Here is a 17,823-nt window from a genome sequence, read left to right on the forward strand (position 1 = left end):
GTCGCGCGCATATGTCGACGCCAATTGGCCGCGTGGGCCATATTCCACGGCCGTCAGACGCCAAAGTCTTGTTGCAATGGCTCTTGAAGTCTGGACTGACACAGATCCAAAGTTTAAGCTTCTCGACAAGACTGTCCTACAATTCTCGCTTCTGGCTGATATTACTCCTAAAACGATTTTTGCCTCATATAATTCAGTTGATCGAAAGGAGTACATTCATGTACTTGATCGGGCTTATTCTTTGTTTCCACTTGATATACGAGTCGAGATCATGCGACATAGAGCGTTGGGCTGTATGGTTGAAAGCTATCGGCATGGTGTAGTGAAGTCTACGCTGATTTCGCTTATTACGCGATACTATCCTAGTTCATCTGCACAGCACCTACGAGCACCATATCAGCAACGACTTGAGCAGCAACGAGAAGTCAATGAAGAAAATATGTTGGGTAACGTTGTGTTTTCTACCGATAGCGGCACGCATACGCCGACTGCCTCTGGCGTTTCGACGAATAATGCATCAGCTGGCAGTGGAGTTATTCTCAGTTCATTAGGACAACGTGTGAGTTTACAGTATGCGATGGCCGATTACGTAAAGCTGTACTTTATTCTCGATGTGTCTCGCGATGACGTTCTTAGTTCTGTACTTTCTGGACTTCGTGCGGCGATGCTTTCAAATACAATCACAAAACCGCTCAAAGTCCGGTTTGGAGCTGGCGAGGACGGCGTCGATTACGGTGGTGTTCAGGCCGAGTTATTTCGTTCTGTAGGCCGACAATTGTGTGATCCATCTTATGGCATGTTTGATGTTGATACTGAGTCGCAGAGAGCATGGTTCTCAAAGGGTTGTATTGATAGTGTCGAGAGATTTGAAGTCGCAGGAGCATTGGTGGCATTGGCAGTATATAATGGGTGTACTATCAGTGTCGCGTTTCCAAAAATGATGTATATGATGCTGCTTGGACAGATGCCGCGTTCGCCGCGTGATATCGAGGACATGTATCCGGTAAGTTTGATCTCATACTTATTTTTCAGTGGATGTTGGATACTAATAAGAACTCTAGTCGATTGCGAAGAATCTATCTAGGATGAGCAGTACATCATCTGGCAACGCTTCAGATCTAGGCCTGACGTTCGAGTACACATACGAAACACTTGATGGCCCTAAAACAGTCGATATGAAACCCGACGCCGAAGATCTTACAAACGAAAACTTGGAGAGTTACATTGAACACTATGTCCGATTCGCAAGCTATGAACTTATTCAGCCATACTTTGACGCATTTCAACGCGGATGGCGAAGATTGATGCCAGATTACATTACTCGAATGTTTTCAGCTTCTGAATTAATGAAAGTAGTCCAAGGTGCCGACTTGGAAGATATTTCAGTAGATGACTTGCGAAGCGCCACATTTTACGACGACGGATATTCACCAGCTCATCAAGTTATAATCTGGTTTTGGGAAATTGTGCATGGTTTCGACGCAGAAAATAAGCGCAAGCTCTTGGAATTTATAACTGCGTCGGATAGAGTTCCTGTTGTGGGTGGATTAAGTAGTGTAACGATAATTATTCAGCGTAATGGACCTGACTCGGATCGATTGCCAACGTCGTTAACGTGCTTTGGAAGGTTGCTGTTGCCAGAGTACGGCAGTAAGGAGAAACTTGAGCGGATGCTACTAACTTCTATTCAGCATTCAAAGGGATTTGGATTGGTGTAATTCTTGTATATATTCATATGAAAGCTAAGCTGTAGTTAACAGAGATATTTTTTATGTAACAGAGATATTTCTTATGTAACTATCTATTCTAAAGAAAGAAGGCCTTGCTGCAGATCAGCAATCAAATCCTCAGCGGCCTCTACCCCGACAGAGATTCTCAGCAAACTCTCCGATACATGCTCATCAGTCATTGCTCGCCACTCAATAAGACTCTCGACGCCGCCAAGCGAGGTAGCGTGATGGAATAATTTTAACTTTGATGGTAATCTCTTAGCCAGTTGCATACTTGTAAGTTCGATAGAAAACGTAGGCGAATGCAAACCAGCCGGCATCTGTCGCGCCACAAATGGCTCATCCTGCAGTGATGAGTGATGGACTTTAGCTAGGGCTGGAATTGTACCTTTTGCTAATTGATCGGCGAGATAGGCGACGATGATGGCAGCGCTAGTTGCCTGTTGGGTGATTCGCAATTTATAAGTACGCAGTGAGCGTAGCAAGAGCCAGGCCTCCATATTTCCGGGCTGCAATCCCAAAATACTACGATCCTTCCGTAACTTTTCAGAAACATCAGGATCTTTAGTGACGAGAATACCGGCTAGTAGATCAGAGTGTCCGCCAAAATATTTTGTAGCTGAATGCATAACCAAATCCGCACCACAGGCAAATGGGTCTTGAATAGGCGGCGGCGCAAAGGTTGCGTCTACGAGAAGTTTGGCGCCGCGAGAATGTGCAAACGACGAGGCCTTCTCGAGATCAATGGCTACACCAGTCGGATTCAGCGGTGTTTCGATATGCACTAGATCGCCTGCCGCAATTGAGTCGTCGTAAAGCGGTACTTTCTGAATGCCGTGCTTTTCTCCGCCGAATCGCGAAAGAATGGCGACAACACCGTGGCAACCATGGTATCCGTCGTCACCAAGAGCCATCCGGCGCGGTTGTAAATGGGTTATGGCAGCCGTAAATGCAGATAAACCCGACGAATATACGATGGCATGAGCACCAAATAGCTGAGAAAGCACAGCTTCAACGCGTTCGACTACTGGATTTCCAAACCGAGAGTATATTTGCTCACCGGGCTTTGAGATGCGGATGTCGTGATCTTTGGCACATTGAAGAGTGTCGGGATCCGACGAGTAGTGATAAGTTGTAGAGACATGAAGTGGTGAAGCGACGTCGCGGACAAGAGCCAGTTCATCGTCGGCGTGGACTGAAAGTGATGCGAGATCCAGAGAGTCCATTGTGAGTGTGTTGAAAATGAAGAGAGATGAGAGTATTTCGAGGAGAAAAAGTTGCTGGGAGGAAAGAAGAGTAATAGTTTTAGAGTATTGGGCTCAGGGTGCGCGGTAACAATAGCGCTCTGCGAGTACAGATAAAATAATACGAATGAATACTGCTCAATTGAGGTTGAATTATCATGTAAATTTAATGGCCGATTGGGTAGTAGTGTACTTTGTGATGGAGCACAAGTACTGCTATATCTACAAAACAACCTCTATAATATAGATATATGGATATACAGATATACAACTTTTAGAGATACAAAATATAAATATACAAATACTCAGCAAAATTTATAATTGCTTCTAGTTTCATCTATCCATTACCTGCCAGTCACATCTAGCCACAAAATCTGCACAATTACTACAATATTATATAATCAGCACGTGTTGTTTATGTTCCTGATCTAATGCGTCTGTCACCCGTTCTCTTTCATGTCTAATCTTTCTAGATACTCTCGCTCTTATCAGTCCAGTCCTCTTTAGCAGTTCCTATCTAGAAGCACAGCTCGTGTCCGGCGCTCAAACAACAAATACAACCCCACTATCAGCACAGTAATACCAGTACGAGCCCCGCCCCGCCGCATCATCGCAGAAACGAACCAAACCACCTTCAAATAGCAGAAAAAGAGTTAGAGCATGTCCCGCAAGCCGCGAAAGATATTCAGTGGCTCAACTCCCGCTTCGCTCTTACTCAATCCCGCCTCGTACTCTTCCCCAATGGCAGACTCTCTGCCTACAACCGTTCGCAGACTATCTGCTGCTCCGCCGCCGCCACAGGATCTTCTTGATGCTGTCTCGACTTCTGGTCGCGCGTCCTTTGGCGCCGACGCGATCCCGCTTGGAGACATGCTCGCTGTGCCAGGTAGTGAGGCCGTGGTAAACGGTTCGAGGCCGGTATTTCAGGCCACGGCCTCGACATCGGTGCATGCTCATGGTGCCTCGTTCACTTCGTACTATACGGGTTCGGTATCGACTGTCTCGAGCAGTCTGACAATCGGTCTCTCGGTATCTGTCGTCGCTTGCATCGTCGGTCTTACATCACTCGAACATGCTCTGCGCGCTAATCCAGCGCATCTTGCGTTTGGTTCATGTCTTGTTGTTGCATTACTTTTGCGCTTCGTGGTACCTTCCCGGCTATTCTTACTCTCGTCTTCGAGTTCCTCGTCTGCCTCGTCATCTACTGCAATGGTCGGTTCGCGGATGCAGGTTTCATCCGTCTTTGCTGACCGCAGGCGGTCATTCCGCGCGATTGCTCTTGGTGCGCTACAAGCAGTTTTTATCATCCTGTATGCGTTCTCGGCCACCCGACAAAACATGACTTCGATGCATATGAACTATTTCTCGGTTCTCCCGCCTCTTGACTTGGCAATGCAGTTTCTTTTGTTCCGTATCTTACCCAAGACTTCTATGCGAACTATTGCTGGTACTATCATCAACATGACTCCTCAAGGCCTTGCTTTTTTATCTCGCGATTGGGCTGTCGGCATTGAAGCTGTCCCTATTGCTGTCGCGCAGACGTTATGGACATATACTGTCTTTCTCGAGCAGGCGGCTACCGAATCGACGGCATGGTTGGCAACAATATACGTCGCATTCCTTGTCTCGTTAGGGATGCTATTGCCGATTAGTGCCGCGTGGTTACTCTACGATTACTATATTCCTGCACGACCCGAGTCATTGATTATTCCGTACGGAATCGTATCGATGACTGCTATCAGTGCCGTCAACGGTGTGCTGCTACTCACTTTATTTATTGCTTCTGGGTATTTGATAAAGTGGTCGTCGAGCGCACATACTGTGGCCCTGATTTCGTCGGCTTCAACTTTGTTGATTGTGAGTTGGTCCAATGTTTTGACACCATGGCTTAGTTTGTTGGGTGTCATCTTGACTGGTATCGCGTGGGCCGTGTATGTGCGATAGATTTTCTAGATTGATTCTCTTACATAATGTCGAGAAATTAGCTTGAGAGAGAGGATGAGCATGATTATGTAAAGTCTTGTGTGTCGAGCAAGGGTTGAATTTCTTTGTCCTAAATTTCTTTTTTTTTTTTTTTTTTTTTTTGGTAATTTGTATTTATTGTCGGTAGTCTAATCATCATTGTTGGTAGTCTAATCATCATTGTTGGCATAATGTAGATTTTGTTTCATATTCAATAGTATGTGTAAATGAAATGTAAAATATAATTGTAATAAAAATGACTTTCTAAAAAATGAAGAAATAAAACAAACAAGCTGCTATATACACATGCTAAGAAACGAAAAGGATATCTACATTAGTCTACCCATAGCAATACTTTTTTCCTCTTTTTGCAATTTCATTATCTCTGCATTCATTTCCGAAAAAATTTCACTCAAAGGGCGAACCCATCCACCTTGACAATTAAACTCTCCAACTCTCATAATCATTCCATCATAAGCCAATCCTAATTTTAATCTAGCGTTCCAAATAGATGCTCTCATACTATCCAATTCCGTTGATTGTTCTAATAAGAAACGACCGGCGGAGTCTTCGTTTAAGGTAGAGATACTAGACAAACGACTTGATGCTGATTCGGCCGTAAAGACCGGGAAGACGGCGTATCGTTGCGAAAAATGCGTGAGAAGAATATTGCGCGCGTTCATGACGTATCCGACGCCTATTGCCTCGGAGATTGTTGAATGACGCTTAGCTATTGCTCCAGGAAGAAGAGCATCTTCCATAGTAGCTTCGTGGATAAGTAAATCCGCGTCGCGACCGATGGCTGCGAATGCCGCATTAGGTCGCGTGTCTCCCGAATAAGCAAGCTTATACTTATTATCAAACGTTATGCTTAGACTATGTGCAAATTGAGCATGCACAGCGCGACAAGTGACAATCTGCGTGATGTTCATGTCGCGACGCAGCTGTCGGTAAGCCGTCGCGTAGGAGCTACCAGTGTTGCTGCTGCTACTGGACTCATCATCAGAGCGGAAAAAACTATTATCAACGAATTGCACGTCGGAGAGAAGACCAGGGTAAATCTGTTCCCATTCCTCAAGCCATGAAATGAGTCTTCGAGGACCGATAATAAACAAATTTCTGCTTTCGTCCGTAAGCGACTTGCCTCTCTTAAGCTTCTCGATATTAGAATTCTCGACCGCCGAATTCCGCGCGCGTAGCATTGTGATTATGCCAAAGAAATGATCAGCGTGCATATGGCTGATTGTAATCAATTTGATCTCTCGTAATAAATCATCAATTTGCGCACCAAACATGCGAGTGAGATTCTGCAACGTTGATTCTCCGACATCAAAAAGAATAGACCGAGGTGGCATTTTTATGCCTCGGTTTTTGGGTTCTCGAATATCATCGTAAAATGGCAATCGTATAATCGTGCCAATAACGTTGCGGAAAACTCCAGGCGTGGCTGAGCCTGTTCCGCAGGTAATACACGATACATCAGAAAATTTAGCTGGCTTGACAACCGCACCATCTGCGTCTTCGCCCTCAGAGTCTGCCGATAGCTGATCAATCCGTCGTTTGCGTTTATTGTATGCCTGGAATTGCGCTAATTCATGATTTGCTTCCGCATTAAGGATTTTGCCTGGCCGTTTAGGATTGCGTTCAATGATTTCATTGTACATATCCACGGCTGTGTTTGCTAATTTATCCGGGTCTCGCCAGGATCCTGTAGCTAGCTTCGAAGCATTCGAACTGATAAGCTTGCCTTTCAAAAGGTATGTCGTGCCTTGGAGAAGTGGTAAGGCAGTAAGTTCGGGACGAGGAGCTGTTTCTTTTTGTCGTAGCTGTTGCTGTTGCTGTTGCTTCTTTTTCTTTTTTGATTTTTCAACACCGCCGGTAAGTGGAATCTCAGGTGTTTCGACCGGTGCATATTCATCAGGAATCAATTTAGCTGCAGGGGTAATCTGTAGTTCGCGAAAATGATCAGGAGAAATCATGCCTAGAGCCACATTGAGTTTGGCGGCGCGGTTAAATGTTAGGGTGTTTGGCGCATAGTCGGGGTGATATATTATGTGCTGTTTGGAAAAAAAAATCGTTAGCATCTATAGTAGATAATTATATAAAAAGAAAAAGGAAGTGTTTTCAGCGTACATCGCACTCTGAGCCAAATGTCTTCATAAAGGAAAGATAGTCTTCACTAAAGGGATCCACCTGAGCTCCAAGATAATGCACCGCAAACCCGTAAACTGGTCGCGTAGTATACACCTCGTCTTCCTCAGCAGTGGACTCAACATTCTCCCCAAATTTATTTACATCAGTCTGTTGTCCAGCAGCGTACTCGCTAGGTTTCGGCACACGCGCAAACCAATTTTTGCGCTTGGCATCCGCGAAATGAGCAAGAGTCGGCACATCAATAAATGCCATCCTTCTGACTGCCTCCGGTGCCCCAAGTAGCATTTCAGGTGTGACAACAAGACCGTCGCTGCGGGTCCAGATCTTGCCTTGGGTGAGGTCACGGCGTTCAGGGCCGGCGGGGACGCCGTATTGTTGAGCTTTTTGAGGGTCAAACTTTCCGCGAGAAGGGCGGGGTTGAATGAAATAGCTCATTGATGGAGCCGCATCACCCGTGAGAGGATCGGGAACACGTATGAGTTCGTTGGAAGGTATTTCTGATGCAGATGCTGAGGAAGAGGAAGATGTGGGAAACATTTTGGAGACAATGGAGGAAATATAAGACACCAGACGCTCGTTTGCTGGCTGCGGTCGAGTTTTGACAAGTTCGACAGGAACAACGACAACGTCATTGTCGACGACATCTCTGGTCGCGTGGGTGACCGAGACATCAAAGCCGTCTCTGACAACGAATCTGCGCAAGGAAGCAATAGCCCAGGCAGTATTACGACCACCATAAACAGCAAGACGATCAACAGATTGATCGGTGAGAGTAAGTAAGAGACCTGGTAGACCGCCAATCTGATTAGTCCAATCTGTACGACCTGATAAGAAGACGGTGCGGAAGCGATGAGTGCGAAAGCCATGTTCGATACATAGACGCTGAAATCCCTCGCCGATACGGCCGAAGAGGTACGACTTGCCGTCAATTTCCAGTTCAACTGCACAAGCCGACAAATCACAGGTTGGCTGTGCAAGTACACGAGCACGCAGCAGAGCGGAACCCTGAGGGATATCTTGAGCCGGCATGTTTGAGATGCTCGAGAGAGCGCGAGTGTGAGCGCGGCGGAGAGCTGCGGAGCGGAGCCAGGCTCCGCGGAGCTGGATAAAGACGGAGAAAGCGGGCGTCGTCGCGAACTATAACAACTTAATATCAGTCCCAATTTTCAGTGAATTTGAGAGAGACTGAAGAGAGATGAAATGGCAAACAGTACTGAGGTATCATTCATCGAGAACGCGTCTAAATTTTTTAGCTTGTCCCAGCTGCGAGAGTTAAGGTTTCAATATTATGTAAATTATTAGTAATATATTAGCGATTAGCTTTAGTGATTGGCTATTGAATAACTTTGCTACTGAATAATTCAAAGATGAGAATGATAGATACAAACAAATAAGCTAATCTGAGTTAGTTGAAATCATTCAAATCAACAGAAATATGGGAGAAAGAAGAGAAATAGACAGCAGAGTAATTATCGTCGCAGCAGCGCAGATGGAGCAAAGTATACAAGAACCTGTGAAGACCAACTACTGCCATTATATTACTATTCATTTGCTTGCTCTTGAACGTAAGTTGATTAGAATATATTTAATACAAGTAAGCAGCTAATATATTAGTAATCATCAATTAGTCATAAAGCAGTAATCATATGAGATCATAAAGTGAGATAAAATTCGGTGCCGCACGGCGCTTTCAGCCGAATGCGGTTAGGCGCGGGATATGCCGCCTATTAATATGGAGACACAAATACATATTGACAAGCCTAAAATTGACGCACTATCGTATCCATAATAAAGCACGATATCCATTCACTGACTGCTCCCACTTTTCTGCTTCCTCCTTCTCCTGCTCGTCTTTCTCGTCATCTCTTCTATTCTCTTCTTCAGAGAGTGCTCTTCTGTATTGGCAAAAGCAGTGGAGAATCTATTCAAAAGAAGCTGAGAATTATTAGAGTTACAATGGCCAATCCTCAGCAAAACCCCGCCCTCTCAAAACTTGCCGCCGCCGATGAACTGCCCATATCGCCTCTATCCCGGCCGGCGCCCTGGAGCGAACTAGAACTCGACTACTGCTCTGCCGAGCAGCAGCTTCATCAACCTCCGCGTGCTGACTCTGTCTACTCTGCTCGTTCGTTTGCGCCGTCAGTCCGTTCGACGCGTACCTCTTCTTCCGGCCTCTCGATACCCTGGTCCTCGGCCTCATCCATCTCCGGCGAGTCCATTCTCTCGCGTCTCTCCATCGACGAGACTTCCGCAGACTTTTATGCCTCGCCTCTCCGTGTGACTCCAGAGGCCGGCCTTGCTATTCCGCTTAGACACGATTCGCGCGCTGCGCTTCAGTCGCCGCTGGCCTCCATCTCCGAGCACAAGCGCGATCTCGCTGAGGACCTCGCTGCCGTTGCGCAAGACTGTCGTGCTGTGCTCGAGCAGGCCGGCCGTCAGATGATGGACCTCTCTAAAGCGGCTTCATCGCTTACGCAGACCTTACGTCTAGCTGCCACTTCCTGTGCCAAAAACGTGCAGCAGCAGCAGCAGCAACAGCAGCGTCCTCTCTCACCCACTTCATCGCCTGCCCTCGCCTCCATTCTCAAGACTGTGCTTCATTTCGCCGACAACCTCCTCATTGGTCTGCCTTACGCCTCTGCCCGCTCACTGCTTCTTCGCGCCGCTGCGGACCTCGGTGTTGCTTTAAAGCTTGTGCCCGCATACTCTCCCGCTCTGGCTCCACCGCAGCCGCACAATTTTGCCATCTCGGACGCCTACGAGACCCCGGATTCGCCAGCGAAGCTTGCTCTTGACAAGCTAGCCCATCTCATGGATGTGCTTCCGCAGCACCAGGTCTTTTCCGAGCATGACGGTGCTTTTGTCGCGCCAATTGCACGTGGCTTTTCAGATAACTTTGCTGTTATCTCGGTCTTGTTTGGCGTGCCTGCTCCAACGACTGCCGATCACGACTCTGTTACTGCCCTTTGGGACGTTTGCGATGACATCCACTTCTTCTGCCAACGCAATCGCATCCTCGTCGCGGCCGGAAAAGTGTCTATGGCCGGCTTCCGCGCACCTTTCCGCACTTCATCTGCCGAGGTACCTCCCATGTCAATGTCCATCGCGACTGAAGACGCAGAGACTCTCAGCGGTACTTTAGGAGGTTATGTCTATCCCAAGGTTGACCCCAACGATCCAGCTTTAGCAGCTTATTCGCAATCGGCTTTTGCAATGACTTGCGCTCACGTCTGTCTGACAGAGTCGAAGGTACGTCGGCCGCCGGTTAGCGTGCCGTCGACTGTATTGGTAAACATGTACCGCGACACTCTTCTTAAAGAATACGCGCGCTATCCTCCACACTCTGATGAGCGCCGCGCTTTTAAACGCGCAGTTACGGCCCTCGATTCGCAGTACCCACGACAAGCTGATGGACGCTCACATCCTCCTCGATTTGGCGATGTGCTGTGGGGCGAGCGTACGCTTGCTAACGGTATGATTTCTGACGTTGCTATTGTCAGATGTCGACCGAATCTCAAGCCTACAGATAACGAGCTCGGAGATGATGTTCCATTTTCCGAATTCGATCCGTCGTTGATGTTTACCAATCTGAGAGTGCGACGGGTTGTTAAGAGATTAGTGCCTGGTTTAGACGTATTCAAGTATGGTTCTACGTCGAAGTTTACGACTGGTAAACTAAATGGACCGAGACTTATTTACTGGGCGGACGGTGCTTTGCAGTCTTCCGAGTTTGTTGTAGCTGCAGCTCCGTCAGGTATGTTTGCCACCGGAGGAGACTCTGGCGCTTGGATCCTGCGCAAGGATGGAATTTCCGGCCTTGGTGTCGTGGGAATGCTTCACGCTTATGACGGTGAGCACCGCGAATTTGGTTTATTTACACCTATGACTAGGATTCTTGATCGGTTACGTGATGTAACTGGGATTGAATGGGGAGTTGTTGGAGCCAAGGATGTTGATCCTGAGGAAGAAGATGAGGTTATTGGCGGATCAGAGACATCGGATTCTTCATCTAGAGGATTTGATTCTATTGCTGATTCTTCAAGTGATTCAGAACTGGAGTGATATGCTATATGATCATGTGACGTGTATTTTATATTTTTTCTATTACGTATTTGGTTGGTAAACGGTTTTCTTTTTATTTTTTTTTTCTTATTTAATGCAAATTGTCAGAGATGAGACGAGATTGAGTAAAGTTAGGTGGGGACTGGTATAATAGAGTATTGATGATGCTACTAAAGTTGCGGAGTTTTTTTTATGCTTTTTTTTTTAAATCATTTATATAAATTAATAATAATAATTGATTTTCTTCTTTTCTGTTTAAATAGCTGTTATATATACGAGTAATCAACTATGAAGCGGATGAGAACTAAGTTTGGTGATATGCGGCGCTGACACGCTGACCTCAGGTTCCGCCCCCTATCACTATATACCTCTGTTTATCTACATTACAGCAAGGGGCGCATGTCAATTACCACAATTATTCTCTGTATATTTCTAGCATGCGTGTAGATCACCCAGCAATGGATCCACACTCTGGGTCACGGCTCCCAATTCTTGAAATCGCCGAGTCAACGCCGTATATTTCTCCTTCGAAAGTGACGCTTTCCGACGGTCGACATGCGACAATCTATGCATTTTTTCGCAGCGATAACGGTCACGATATAGAAGTTTGTACAGCTGCCGAGAGAGAAAAGGTTACTGTGGGAGATATTGATTTGTTGGTTGATGTTCTATGGAAGATGCTTAATCTTGAGATTGAGGGAGGAAAGACTTAGTATGTCTTTCTGATTCATTGCTTTTGTGATTTACAAAAGAATTGATACTGACTTTATGAGGACAGTCCGCAATTGAATACCCTCTCATTCACGGAATTCAAAGCTTACTGGTTCGCGAGCTTCACAGCAGTACTGATATTAGATTCTTACTCCGACGGCCTTGACTTTTCCGACATCTCAGAACGCTGTCTAGGGTCCTTTTATATTAAGCCCAACTATCCTGGTCGTTGTGGCCATGTTTGCAATGCGGGGTTCTTGGTGGCGGAACAGGCTAGAGGACAGGGAGTGGGAAAGATTATGGGCAAGCAATATGTGACCTGGGCACCCCAATTGGTATGTCCCTCTATTTATCATATACAGAAGCAGCGCGTTATATTTCTGATGTTAATAACGATGTAGGGTTTTAAATCTTCAATCTTTAATCTCGTATTTGAAACAAATATCGCTTCGCAAAGAATATGGGACGCGCTTGGCTTTGAGAAAGTTGGCCGCGTGAAGAAAGCTGCGTTTGTGAAAGGATATAGCGAAGAAAATGGACTTGTTGATGCGTTTATATATGGATACGATTTCACTACGTGACACTATGTGAATTTTTGTATGTTTTTATTTGTTTATTTGCAAATATTGGTCGATAGAAGAGTCAAGGGTAGCTCAAGGGTTGTCCCGGCTGATGTCTTTAGAGAATCTATTCATAATACATTTTAATTAGTCATGCGGCTGAGTTTTATCGGGTTTGACGGCTCGCAATATTCTTTCTGAATTTACGCTAATACGGGCGAGAGACGGTCCAATCACGGATTCCTTACGACAGTAGCAGCACGGTACTAATGCGAAGCAGGTTGAGCTCATGAGACTATTTAAGTTTAGGAGACTCGGGGATGCAACCGCGACCGGCATAAGTCATTAGCGTTTTTATAGCCGGGGGTGTGAATGACGTATTGTAAAGCAGTAGTTACAGGGTTGTGCTGTTTTCAAGATAATTCGATTTTAATTTTGATTATAAATACTATCGACTGAAATATAAACTGATTTTAACTACATCAATATAAATATAATTATCATATGTCATTTGTAGGTTTGTAGATAAATATTGTCTTTAAGCATGGCGAGGAAACTTCGAAGCACAAACCTCTTTTCATCTTCTCACATCTCAATCACTCCTCCTGTAAACGTTATTAGATAGCCGTCTAGTCCCTAATTATCTTCCCCTCTTCCTCCTTCTCTATATTCATCGACAATAATGCAACTCTCAACTAGTTCTTTAGAGCCAGGCGTCGGCGGACCGCCGGAGCACGCCTCAAGCATAGACACAGCCGTCAACAACTGCTCTTCTCCGCCCACCCCAGCTGAAAACATACCGGCAACTAACCTCTCAGCTGAAAAATACCATGATCCCAAGGATGAAGTTAGCTGGGACGACGACAACGATCCCCTTGATCCATACAACTTCTCGACGATGAAAAAATGGCTTATTACGATTATCTGCAGTACTGGTGCCCTATGTGTCTCTTGCGGAAGCTCGATCTACACCGCTACTTATTCTTCACTTGAAGCTGAATTTGGAGCAACGAGAATAGAAGCCATTACTGGTCTCACTGTTTTCGTATTTGGAATGGGTGCTGGACCTATGGTTAGTTGACGTCTTTTTAGTTATCAAATACAAGTATATTGACATTCACAGTTTTACGCTCCACTCTCGGAATTCTACGGTCGTCGCATAATATACCTCCTCTCATTCTTCTTTTACCTAGCTTTCCAATTTCCTATTGCCTTTTCTCACAATATCACTGCGGTCCTAGTTAACCGCCTTTTTGCTGGTCTATCTGGTTCGGCATTTATGTCGGTTGCCGGTGGCACCGTCAGTGACCTGTTCAGGAAATCGGCACTCGGAAAGCCAATGATGGTGTTCACCGCCTCACCATTCATGGGACCCAGTATTGGTCCTCTTATTGGTGACTTTGTCGTCTTTGGCGCTGGTTGGCGATGGGTATTTTACATCATGATCATCTGGACTTTTACTATGCTCTCGCTTATTGTTTTTTTCGTTCCGGAAACTTATGCACCTGTATTGTTACGCTGGAAAGCTCAGCGGTTACGCAAGCAGACTGGAAATACTACGCTGTATGCGCCCATCGAACTCATTGAAAGATCTGTGATTGGGACTGTGGTTTTCAGTGTTCGACGACCGTTTGAGCTTTTGTTTATGGAGCCCATGGTCTTTTGTTTATGTCTTTTTACCTCGATTATTCTGGGTGTCGTATATCTTTTTTTCCAGGCTTATACCCTTGTATTTGAGAACAATCATGGTTTTAAACCACAGCACGTCGGTCTTTCTTTTTTGGGTCAATTGGTAGGAATGAGCATCGGAGTTCTCAGCGAGCCATTCTGGCGGTCCCTATACAATAAATTGTCACTGAAAAATGGCGGCAGTCGACCAGAATTTAGGTTACCGCAGGCGATGGCTGGTGGAATATTGACGCCAATTGGAATGTTTTGGTTTGCGTTTACAAATTATTCGAGTATACACTATATCGTGCCGATTTTATCTGGTTTGCCTTTTGGAGCTGGGATTATCCTTGTTTTCTCAGGCGTTTTTACATATCTTGTAGAGTATGTCTGATTTTTTTGTATTATTTTGGTTAATGTGGATTATCTAACGGTCTCCGTTTAGGGCATACCGACCATACTCGGCTTCTGCCTTGGCTGCTAATGGATTCCTGCGAAGTTCCTTTGCTGCGGCATTCCCGCTGTTTTCAGTACAAAGTAAGTCCTTCATAGTCACTGAAATTAATGTGTTGCTGCTAACTTGTCTGCTATCAACTTAGTGTATGAAAAACTTGGGTATACCTGGGCATCTGGATTATTGGCATTTTTAATTCTCGGTTGTGCGCCATTTCCCTTTGCATTTTACTACTATGGCGAAAGGTTACGTGCTCGTAGTAAATTTGCTTGGACAAATCAGAGTGACGATTCTCAAGCGTTGACATCCACGAACGAGAATGACAGGCCCGAGCAATCAAGACTAGAAGAGGGTATCTCTTCAACTGAGAAGGAAGTCAGGCCTTGATGTCTTGAATTTTGTTCGGTTTGTATATTTTTTTTTGACTTGTATATTTTTTTTGGTAAATTTTGCCTTGAAGAAAACTAATTGAGAGGTTTGTGAAATGTGATATTTTGCATTTGGGTTGGAAAATTCTACACGCTTGATTTAGCTGCATTTAATATCTTACATAAATAATTTTATTAATTTCTTATTTGAATTTCAGTTTTTCGCTTTAATAATAAACATCTGCATTGATTTTTCTGGGTTAGCAATTGTCTGTGATGAAAAAGATTTATAAGATAGTAATGCAAGTGCGTCTACACTAAATAGGAAATTTCTCACAACGTTTCTTTTCTTGTGATTAGTCAGTGATTTGTGTCGGTGTGCTAGGAAATATGGTCGATGATGATTCTGTTGACAATTGATTTCTGCTCAGAACTATAGTGCGTTTATTCACTGACTATTCCAATTATCAAAATGAGTGACCTGAGATTTCTTTTCCGCGTATTTCTGTCTGATAAGTCGATTTGAAACTAATCTTGGCAATGAATTTGGTTTAAATTGACGCCATGTAGTATCAACAACTATGCCGGTCTCTTGAATCGCAATTCTGTCCTGTATGTCTTTTGTTTCTCTGACTGTTGCATCCCTGGCGAATGATGATATACCTGTTGATATTTTAAAAACAAAACTGCCTTTGACAAACAATGGAAATTTCTTTCAAACACATGGATTCTTATACAGAATATACAGGTGATGACTATCCCATTTCCAGATATCCTCTTTTCCTTTCTCTGTCTCCACGTGAAACATTCGCCATTCAGCATATCTCTCACGCGACATATTCTTTTATTGCTTTATCCGTCTCTGAGCTAATGTGAAATAATTATTAACTTTGCCATGTGGGTTTTTTCTAATAATACTGACGAGGCCTCATCAAGGTATCTGTCCGTAGCTTTCAGTGCGGGTTTTGAGCCGGTAGGCTTTATCGCTGGTGAACTATCGGCTTTCTATTACAAGCTTTTATCATCCTTCGCACGTGGCAAACGGCATCGAAATCCGGTCAGCCGAGTCGACTCTGTGTCGGAACTCGGAAGCAATTACCTATAAGGAGAATGTTTTTTTACCGCGCCTCTGTGTTTTTGCTACTACGTGTCTTGCTGTCGCATCCGATGTTGCGCCTTGCTCACTCATCTGTGTCTCCTCGCCTCTCGCTCTCTTATTGTCTCTAGAAAATAGGTTATTGATTTGCCATGTGCTTTCAGTAGCCGGGATATATCAAGACGTGGACCTGCTATTTCTCCTTTTTTTCCCACCCCACATATATTCTTCGTATCTCCCTTTGGAATTCTTTGTCAATAACATTGCTTCAAAATGCGATATAATAGAACCCGCCCTGCTTCTCGCCGCAGAGTTGATAAAGAACCTCGCTCTCGATCTGGTACGTTTTTTAGTCTTCTTATATTGCTGTCTTCACCAACTGACAATGTGATGGTGTAGGATGTATTACATGCCGCTCACGGCACAAGCGCTGCGATCAGCAAGTTCCTGCATGCAACAATTGCGTCCGACTTAATTTGAAATGCGAAGGATATAAATCGATTCTCCGTTGGCAAGACCGCACTATGCAATGCGCCGATATTCCAGATTCTACATATTCTTCTGTTCAATACATTGTTCTTGGCACCGCAGATTATCGCGACTATTCTAACGAGGTCGATACGCTACTCGAGTTATACTCTCCTTTAGATTGTCAGCCTGATGAACCGGAGTCGCTACCAGATATGCAGTCTGCAAGGCCCAAGCCGCCACCCCTACTATCGATAGATTCTAGCTCTTCAATGGAAAGCAGTCTTACTGACTCCATGACGGCTGATGACGACCTTACAACTCCCGCGCTGTTACTTACGCCAGATAGCATGCGGGACCAACAACAACAGTTTTTGACCCCCGACGCCATCGACTTGCCTCAACCAATCTTTCCAGAACCAGAACTTTATCCTTGCTATGTTTCCACAAACCCCATACCAAGATCAAAAGGCGAACTATCTGATATTTCTCTGATCGGTTGCTTCTCAGAAAATACTGAAGTTACTCCATTTATCGATGATATGTCTGCATACCCTGAGCTACCAGCCGCTCCTACAGACATGTATTATTCTTCAACTTTTGAAATGCCTTTTATTCCCAATTGAATCCTGTTATTATAAGGTTTATGTGTGTATGATTTATGAGTCCTCTTAATGTAGGCGTATATAAGGTGGTGGTGTTTTATGGGTCTTTTGGTAGGTGGCGTTTTTCGTGTTGAATAAATGTACAATTATTTAGAATGAATGATTTCCTAGTCTGTTAATACAAACAACATGTATAATATTAGAATGAGATTTTTATATCAATCCGTTAATATGACAAGATTTTTCTATACCTATTGTAAATACAAAATCCAGTTAAATCAACAACTCAACTGCGACTGCAATTCAAGTGCGAGTGCAAGTGCATCAGTTCATCGCACGTTTCACACACTCACTCATTCACACAGGAAATAATCAAGATTCAACTCGATGCAAATTACCATCACCATCCGCACAGCTCATCGCCGTTCCCGAGTTGTATATTTGCTGATCTGCATTTAGAATAAATCAGGATTCGGCGATTATCAGTATTCTCATTGATCCGTTTACAACTTCCACCACTTACCTTCTTTGGGGAAGATGCCAAATTACTAAAACAAGACAGGCACCTTAAATTATTTTATTTCCTACCCCAACTTCCATATCGGGCATCGCAAGACGGGCCCGAAAGCCACGCGATACAGTATTCGGAAAGTTAGGTACAGGAAGCCGCATCCCAGAAAAAAAGCCTCCCGTCGCAAAATCGTTTCTCCGAAACACTGAATGAAAAACTGAAAAACTGAA

General features: G+C 44.6%; 9 protein-coding genes across 9 annotated transcripts; 6 read left to right on the top strand and 3 right to left on the bottom strand.

Moving 5' to 3' along the window:
• Positions 1-577: 577 nt before the first annotated feature.
• V2V93DRAFT_327494 (uncharacterized protein) lies at positions 578-1,718 on the top strand (the record flags this gene model as incomplete). Its single annotated transcript, XM_066907559.1, has 2 exons — positions 578-1,003; positions 1,062-1,718. The coding sequence occupies 2 exons, from the start codon at positions 578-580 to the stop codon at positions 1,716-1,718; spliced, it is 1,083 nt and encodes a 360-aa protein (XP_066763970.1).
• Positions 1,647-3,184, bottom strand: V2V93DRAFT_69078 (Cys/Met metabolism PLP-dependent enzyme-domain-containing protein). Its single transcript, XM_066912764.1, has one exon. It carries the CDS (start codon positions 2,954-2,956, stop codon positions 1,802-1,804), a length of 1,155 nt encoding a protein of 384 aa, XP_066763971.1. The 5' UTR covers positions 2,957-3,184; the 3' UTR covers positions 1,647-1,801.
• Positions 3,185-3,432: 248 nt separating this feature from the next.
• Positions 3,433-5,208, top strand: V2V93DRAFT_374071 (uncharacterized protein). Its single transcript, XM_066911148.1, has one exon. It carries the CDS (start codon positions 3,635-3,637, stop codon positions 4,916-4,918), a length of 1,284 nt encoding a protein of 427 aa, XP_066763972.1. The 5' UTR covers positions 3,433-3,634; the 3' UTR covers positions 4,919-5,208.
• V2V93DRAFT_68929 (beta-lactamase-like protein) lies at positions 5,093-7,271 on the bottom strand. Its single transcript, XM_066912763.1, has one exon. The coding sequence runs from the start codon at positions 7,018-7,020 to the stop codon at positions 5,266-5,268; it is 1,755 nt and encodes a 584-aa protein (XP_066763973.1). The 5' UTR covers positions 7,021-7,271; the 3' UTR covers positions 5,093-5,265.
• Positions 7,271-8,420, bottom strand: V2V93DRAFT_69143 (uncharacterized protein). Its single transcript, XM_066912765.1, has 2 exons — positions 8,305-8,420; positions 7,271-8,227 (listed from the first exon to the last, which is right to left on the bottom strand). The coding sequence occupies exons 1-2, from the start codon at positions 8,313-8,315 to the stop codon at positions 7,522-7,524; spliced, it is 717 nt and encodes a 238-aa protein (XP_066763974.1). The 5' UTR covers positions 8,316-8,420; the 3' UTR covers positions 7,271-7,521.
• A 528-nt stretch (positions 8,421-8,948) lies between these two features.
• On the top strand, positions 8,949-11,412 carry V2V93DRAFT_374075 (peptidase family S64-domain-containing protein). The gene has a single exon (XM_066911149.1). It carries the CDS (start codon positions 9,047-9,049, stop codon positions 11,150-11,152), a length of 2,106 nt encoding a protein of 701 aa, XP_066763975.1. The 5' UTR covers positions 8,949-9,046; the 3' UTR covers positions 11,153-11,412.
• A 24-nt stretch (positions 11,413-11,436) lies between these two features.
• Positions 11,437-12,905, top strand: V2V93DRAFT_374077 (uncharacterized protein). Its single transcript, XM_066911150.1, has 3 exons — positions 11,437-11,864; positions 11,931-12,198; positions 12,265-12,905. The coding sequence occupies exons 1-3, from the start codon at positions 11,590-11,592 to the stop codon at positions 12,442-12,444; spliced, it is 723 nt and encodes a 240-aa protein (XP_066763976.1). The 5' UTR covers positions 11,437-11,589; the 3' UTR covers positions 12,445-12,905.
• A 124-nt stretch (positions 12,906-13,029) lies between these two features.
• On the top strand, positions 13,030-15,249 carry V2V93DRAFT_374079 (major facilitator superfamily domain-containing protein). The gene is made up of 4 exons (XM_066911151.1): positions 13,030-13,495; positions 13,547-14,475; positions 14,537-14,628; positions 14,691-15,249. Exons 1-4 carry the CDS (start codon positions 13,106-13,108, stop codon positions 14,930-14,932), a joined length of 1,653 nt encoding a protein of 550 aa, XP_066763977.1. The 5' UTR covers positions 13,030-13,105; the 3' UTR covers positions 14,933-15,249.
• A 760-nt stretch (positions 15,250-16,009) lies between these two features.
• V2V93DRAFT_69235 (uncharacterized protein) lies at positions 16,010-17,187 on the top strand. The gene is made up of 2 exons (XM_066912766.1): positions 16,010-16,349; positions 16,409-17,187. The coding sequence occupies exons 1-2, from the start codon at positions 16,283-16,285 to the stop codon at positions 17,101-17,103; spliced, it is 762 nt and encodes a 253-aa protein (XP_066763978.1). The 5' UTR covers positions 16,010-16,282; the 3' UTR covers positions 17,104-17,187.
• The last annotated feature ends 636 nt before the right edge of the window (positions 17,188-17,823 follow it).

The sequence above is a fragment of the Kockiozyma suomiensis genome (genome assembly GCF_038497685.1).
Source record: "Kockiozyma suomiensis strain NRRL Y-17356 unplaced genomic scaffold V2V93scaffold_13, whole genome shotgun sequence".
Lineage (NCBI taxonomy): Eukaryota > Fungi > Ascomycota > Lipomycetes > Lipomycetales > Lipomycetaceae > Kockiozyma > Kockiozyma suomiensis.